The sequence below is a fragment of the Gorilla gorilla genome, chromosome 8, assembly GCF_029281585.2.
Source record: "Gorilla gorilla gorilla isolate KB3781 chromosome 8, NHGRI_mGorGor1-v2.1_pri, whole genome shotgun sequence".
Taxonomy (NCBI): Eukaryota; Metazoa; Chordata; class Mammalia; order Primates; family Hominidae; genus Gorilla; species Gorilla gorilla.
This window is the reverse complement of record NC_073232.2, coordinates 89,070,836-89,077,605: the sequence shown is the minus strand read 5'-3', so window position 1 is coordinate 89,077,605 and position 6,770 is coordinate 89,070,836. Positions and strand designations below refer to the sequence as shown.

The 6,770-nt window shown below is 41.2% G+C and overlaps 1 protein-coding gene across 3 annotated transcripts in view; it reads right to left on the bottom strand.

Annotated features, from left to right (window-relative positions):
- Positions 1–448: 448 nt before the first annotated feature.
- Positions 449–6,770, bottom strand: part of JCAD (junctional cadherin 5 associated) — a 46,224-nt gene continuing 39,902 nt past the window's right edge. For all 3 annotated transcript variants that reach the window (XM_063710242.1, XM_019035436.4, XM_063710241.1), the window contains one exon: positions 449–5,558. In XM_063710242.1, coding sequence (XP_063566312.1) covers positions 5,524–5,558 — 35 coding nt within the window. In that variant the 3' untranslated portion in view covers positions 449–5,523. The remainder of the gene's footprint in view (positions 5,559–6,770) is intronic.

Sequence of the window (6,770 nt, the reverse complement as noted above, 5' to 3'; positions counted from 1 at the left end):
CTACAACACTTCCAGGCAAGTATTTTCCCCAGAAGGCACTGCTCTAGCTTCATTCTCCATGCAGTCAACACCCACAATGTGCTGGAGGTTCTCTATATATTGGATTCTTATGTTCCTTTGGTAGGAGAGGCTGCGGAGGACACAGAAGCCAGGGATGTGATGTGTACAAAGTCACATGGTTATTGATAGAGTCAATATTCACACCCAGTTCCCAAATTAACTCTAGGCCTCTTTCCACAATGTCAGTAAGCCTTGGGGGAGATGTAAACAGGAGCTTTAACTCCCGGGAAATCCCAGTGGAGACCAAAGGTGCTGGAACCCTGTGGGCTACCTGTCCCTGCATTACCCACACCATCTGAGCTGCTCCCCGTGCAGCCTGCTGCCCGCCCTTCAGGAACCAGCCTCTAGGGCAGCTCTTGTACCCACGGTAAAAGACAACGGACATAGGTACTTTCATGCAAAATCTTTATTTGGAACATGTATGTTACTGAGCAGGCCAGCCGCCATCCTGAAGTAGCAAGGATATTTACATTGTGCAGAGAAATACAAGAGCTTCTTGAAGACATTCATCTGTGCTTTGCCGGCATTTTATCTGCTACTTTGTCCTGCTTCTCTCTTCCCTGTGCTCATTATTCTTCATGCACCCTCACCTCTCATCACCTTAAGGCATCCTGTACCAGCCTGATCTGGGGGCGATGACTGCAGCCGGCAATCGGCCATTACCAATTGTGTCTTTCTGGGACCCTTTCTACCTGCCTTAGGTATTAATGGTGCCCAAAGAAAAAATGAAGAGATGAAAGTTTCTGTGGTTAGCTGGGCATGGTGGTGTGCACCTGTAGTCCCAGCTACTAAGGAGGTTGAGGTGGGGATAGTGCTTGAGCCCAGGAGCTTGAGGCTGCAGTGAGCCATGACTGCACCACTGCACTCCAGGCTGGGCAACAGAGCAAGACCCTGTTTCAAGGGGGGGAAAAAAAGTTTCTTTGGAGTTGCAAGGCCTTGTCTTCACTAAATTTTAGAAGTCCCCCCGAGATGTTTCTGCTTAGCCTCTCTGACAGGCCTGACTGTGAGGGCTCGAATTTCAGCTGACCTAGGTGGAGAGTACTTCATTGATTTTTACAATCTGGAAATGACTGCTTTTCCCCTTGCTGGGACATATGGTTTTCATTTCTGCTTGCTGCCATATGCTTCTCAACTTGAACTTGCCTTTGTCTCCTTGCTCCGTGACAATGAATGTCTCACATCTCGGCTCTGCTGCGGGGCAGGGGTGAAGGGAGGTGGAAGAAAGAAGAGATGGTCCTTTGGCTTGGTTGTAAGCCCTAGTAGGGCCTGTCTTTCATACGGAAAGGGTTCCTCCTCACCCCTATCAAAGCATGGAGATGAATGGCCAGACAATCTGGGCTTGCCTTTGGGTTTAAGTTTCAGTCACTAAACAGAGACCACAGAACAAGGACCTCCCTGTCCTCTGCTGTATTCGTACAAACAAGTATCGCAGAGGCTTTCCAAGGTCGATGCCAGGAATCTGCGGGAGCCTTGGCTGCCTCCCCACACTGCTGATGAACCAAGGACTGTTTCGACAGGCAGGTTGCTAGCCCACATCAACCTTTTCAAGAGGCCTCAATCTTAATTTATGGTCTTAATGACTCCCTTTTTATTTCTTTCCAACAAAACCTGCAGGCTGGAGGCCATTCTTCCTTTAATGTTATTTTATCATCTCCCCCTTCTTAGTGTGGTGGGTCCCAGAGTGGACCAACCCACACTCATGGAGAAGGACCTCCGCCATGCAGATTCTTAAAGGTCACTGGAATGTGTCTCTTAAATCCTGTCCTGAGTAGCAACTCTCCTCCCACAGACAGATGTACAGAATCTGCAGTCAAAAACAAAACAAAAAGAAAATGCAAAAATCCCCCAGCCTGCAACAGCTTCGGCTTAAGAAACACACTCCCACCCCACATCCCGTCTTTTAAGCTTCATCTCCCCTGCACAAATGGGTCTGGTAGAACAATGCTCCCCAATGCTAAAGCAATTGCTTCTAAGAACTTAGGACATGGGAAATGTTTCTCTAAGCTCAAATATGGATAGAAAGACAATTCTACTGCACTGGTCACTTTGCAAGAGATGCTATCCTGACATTCAATTGTGTATTATTTAATCATTTAAAACAAACAAAAATAAAAAACTTAGCCAGAACACGCAAACGTGATGTTGGGGTCACAAGATGAAATGGTAGGTGAATGTTATCTTCCATCAGCCCCTTTTGCCTCCGAGTTGGGAAAGTAGTTGTTTCAACAGATCAGCTTCATCCTTTTTCTTCAGAAGCCCCAAACCGAGACGCTGTCAGAATAAGTCATTTTGCTGCTGCAAAAAATGATCACAGTCTGGTTTCTGAGTCATCTGAGTTTTAAAACATAAACTTCCATTAACAACGGCCCTTCACCAACAGTAAAATGGGGCAGTAAAATTTCTACTTAGAATTTCCACATCAGTGAAACCCGCAACCTACAACTCTGCTAAGGAAACCAGGATCTCAAAGAACAGATTCATGTTTTAGGGGCTTTAAAAGAAGAAATCCAAGCAGTTATGCACATGGACATAATCCTGAAAACCCAGTCAGGGGCTGGGTGCACTGTCAGTGAGGAGTTTTTCTGTACTTTGCAGAAACATGAGGTTGAAAGTGATAATATAGATATTTGGTTTTCAGTCATTCAGAAATTTTCTTCAAAGAAAGGCAATTTGAGCTAAATTACCATCATTTTCCCTTCTTTTGCAAATCAAGAAATACTAATCCATTGCATATGTAATCCCTCATATAATTTTTAGCCCAAATGGTCAAAATTACAACTTTTAATTTTATGAGCTCCAAATTATTAAACACCAACAGTAAATTGTGTGCATGAGAAGAACAAAGACAAATACAAAATATAGAAACTTTTTCTTCCAGCCACAAAAAACGAAGTTATGTATGTATGAGAAACAGAAACAATAACTAAACAATTAGTGTTAAATTCAAGACCTCCGGGAAAGCTGTTGTTGGTTATAGGCTATTATTTACCTTAGAATATGAAAGTTTAAAGGTCAAATTTTCAAGTTAAACTTTTCAAGTTACCTTCCCCCCAAACAAGATTTACATGTAGGCTTAAATTTAGAACAGTTAAAGTATAAATGTTGAAAACTTCAACTTAATCCAGAATGGTTTCAGAAAGATATGATACAACAATTTAAGATAACAAAACAGAAGCGCATCACATTTTGGTTTGAGAATCACAGAAGGTACAACAGTTTTTTTTCCTTGGGGATCCTTCTCTTTCTCTTGAGGAATGAGCTAAAATTAAGTTATTTTGATTCAAAGAGGTATTTAGATGGTATCAACAAAATTTCAGAGGAAATCAGAACGGAGTTCATATACATGTATGGGTATGTGTGCATACATGTACGAGTATACATGTGCACGTATATAAATGTATATACACATATACCTTCTTACGTTTGCATTTAAAGAGGGAAGACCCCACAAAGACCTCCAGGTGCCTCAGCCCTTATTTGGTACTACCAGGTGACTTCAATGATTCACCAGCTACAACAGTGTCTGAACTCTTCCCCACTCAACTTTTCCTGGGAAGAGGATCTTTTTGTTTCCCGCACTTATTGCTGCTGTGAAAACTGGAGTGCACTCTCACTTTTCATAAGAGCTGAATTCTGGACTGCAGATAAGTGTTTTGAAAAGACTTGGAAAGATTTTTTGGGGCGACTTAGATTCTGTTTTGTTTGTTACAGTCCAAATACATAAAGTTATTATGAAATAAAATCATACGGTACAGATGAGAACAGGCCGGGACAGCCCGGCCAGCCGTTTTAGGGCCAAAGGACAGATCACCCAACGGTTCACATTTTAGGAATTCGAAATGTCTAAAAATAGATAAGGTGGTTTCTCTAAAAGTAAATAAAATGAAAGAGAAGGGGAAAAAATAAAAGGGAAAAGGAGGACAGGGTGAAGGAAGGAGGGCAAGAGGTAGCAAGGGAGGGAGGACAGAAGGAAGGAAGAAAGGAAGGAAGGGAGGGAGGGAGGGAAATGATTTAGGGAATGTTAGTTGTCAAGAATACCTTACTTAGAAAGAAGGAAAAAAATGCATAAAAAATGCATAAACTTTGTGCAGGTTAATGCAGTATTAAACACAGTAGAATACATAGGCCTCATAATGCTTTTGTAATGGCATATATATAATGTCCCCAAGCACTTTCTAAAAATATGCAGAGACTAATTCAAGATCATTCTAGATAAAAATACATATTTCTTTAAAGGGGTGGGGTGGCTGGGTGGGAAGAAAAGCATGGTCTCAGGGTAGATCCCCACACACATACAAAGATAAAACTATGTTTTTTTGGTAATTCTAGTTGATACGGCAGCAAAAATTGTCATGACAATGTTGGCTGGTTTTGAGAGGGTTATTTTCAAATATAACCTGATAGCTACACTTGTACAAAAATCTTTGTGAAAAGTTTCTTTTATTAACCCTGTGATATGTCTATATTGACATTTTCTAAGATAAAATAAAAGTAGCAGAGTTGTCAATGGGTAAGGGACAGAGCTTTAAAGCAAAGGTGAACCCTCTTTGGGTTCCTCTCACACAAAGGGATACAGACTCTTAAATAAAATAATACTTCCTTAAAAATCTGCCGCCTAACAATTGTTTACATCATAGAAAAATAGCATTTTCGTAAAAAGAAATATAGTGACTTTGTTAAAATGGTCTATTTTAAACCAGCAATTATTTTTCATATAAAGAATTTCTAAATACCCATACAGAAAATAAAAATAGATAATACTGAGTGCAAAGCAGACAATGGCGTGTTTGCAAATGATCAAAATATTTCACTGCCAGATAAATAATACTCTTAGTATATTACAGTACAAGTTTTAATTTTTCAGGAACTTAAAAGATATTGCTTTTATTCTCTGATGGCAAGTTACTTATAAGTAAAGTTACTTCCAGCAGCAGAAGGCCAAATTGATTAGAAATGGATCATACCTATTGATTCACATTTCCCCTAAACTGAAAGTGCTGAAACACCGGGCAACAGCCAGTGTCCCAAACTCCTTCACAAGAGCATGGACTGCAGGCCATGGAGACACAGAGGGGAGCACACCATTCACAGGCCTTTCCAAAGCATTTGCTAGATCTTCCACATTGAAATCTTCACCCAGAATGAGAGCAACACCAAACTATTTACCAGCTTGGTCAAATCTGTCATGAGGGAGGGTTTCTGTGAAAACTCCTTCCTAATTATAGGCATTAAATCTTCATGCTATAAAAACAGATGGTTTCAACGGACGATCGCTTTATCGCCACAAAGCAATTCTGAGAGGATGGCAAGTTTCCTAGTGGCAGTGGTAAAGAATGTTATCAGGATGCTAAAAACTCAGCAGCTTCCAGCTTCTACATGGGGAAGTGGGGCTGATAGACTAAATCTATCAGCTACTTGAGAATACTCAATTCGCAACGGAATGCAAGCTCCACCGGCATTTCATCACACCCTCTCCACTCTGCTAGGGTCATAGGAATCTGTAAAATAAGAAAAGAAAAGAAAATTAGTGGTATATTCAACTGCTCTATTTTCTGTTTAATCCTTAGACCACAAATTTGTCTAGGGAACAAAATCTACAAGTGTATAAAGGTTAATTTTTAGACATTTTAACAATCATGTTTTCACTAAGGGGTAAAAAACTATTTGTCAAAAAGGCTGTTTTCAAAGAATTGTGCATAGTCATTACCCAAACACAGATGGGAAAATATGAACTGCTGAATACTTCGGCGGCTCCTTCCTGTTCACCGTGGAATATATTTCACTTTAAACGCAATGTTTCCAAACTGGCAGTAATGTGTTTGGCTGATATTAAGGTAGATGTCTTATCTTTCTTTCTTCTTCTTCTTCTTTTTTTTTTTTTTGGTAAATTACAGCTCAAAAGAAAGCTTGCTTTAGAATACGCATCTTTGTGATCAAACGCTGTCCCTTGAAGGCGTGAGGATCCTCAAATCCTGACTGCTTGGCTGGCAGAGAGAGGCTTTCTGTCTCTCATCACCACTGACCACTAGGCAGCCCCAGGGCTGGATGCTCACCTGTCAGCACAAGGCTTCTAGAGCCTTCTAACACAGGTATGTACGAGTCTGGCCCCTCACGCACTGATCCATTCTACTGCCGTCAATGGAAAAATCCCAATCTGTGCCCAGATGACCTGGATTTCTAAAACGGGACACCATACAAAAGAGCAATCATCCTAAACTGCCACTACTGCTGCTACTGGGTGCTGCCAAGTCCCACAACCTCCAATTCACAGATGTCTGTCTGGAATCCAGACAAACCTAAGGCTCACGCGTGCGCCTCCTGTGGTAAGATTTTCCTGCCATAGCAGCTCAAAGGCTTCTTAATTTTTAAAGAGAAAATGTCTAAGCAATCTGGAAGGAGTACAGCCAATATGGAAACATTATGGAAGTTCCTCAAAAAAATTAAAAATAGAACTACCATATGATCCAGCAATCCCATGACTGGGTATGTATCCAAAGGAAAGGACATCAGTATGGAGGAGATATCTGCACTGCAGCATTATTTACAATAGCCAAGTTCACTGCAGCATTATTTACAATGGCCAAGATAGGAAACTACCTAATCATCGAGGTTTTCATCACTGGATGTATGGATAAAGAAATTATATAGCCGGGCACAGTGGCTCACAGCTGTAATCCCAGCACTTTGGGAGGCCGAGGCAGGTGGATCAC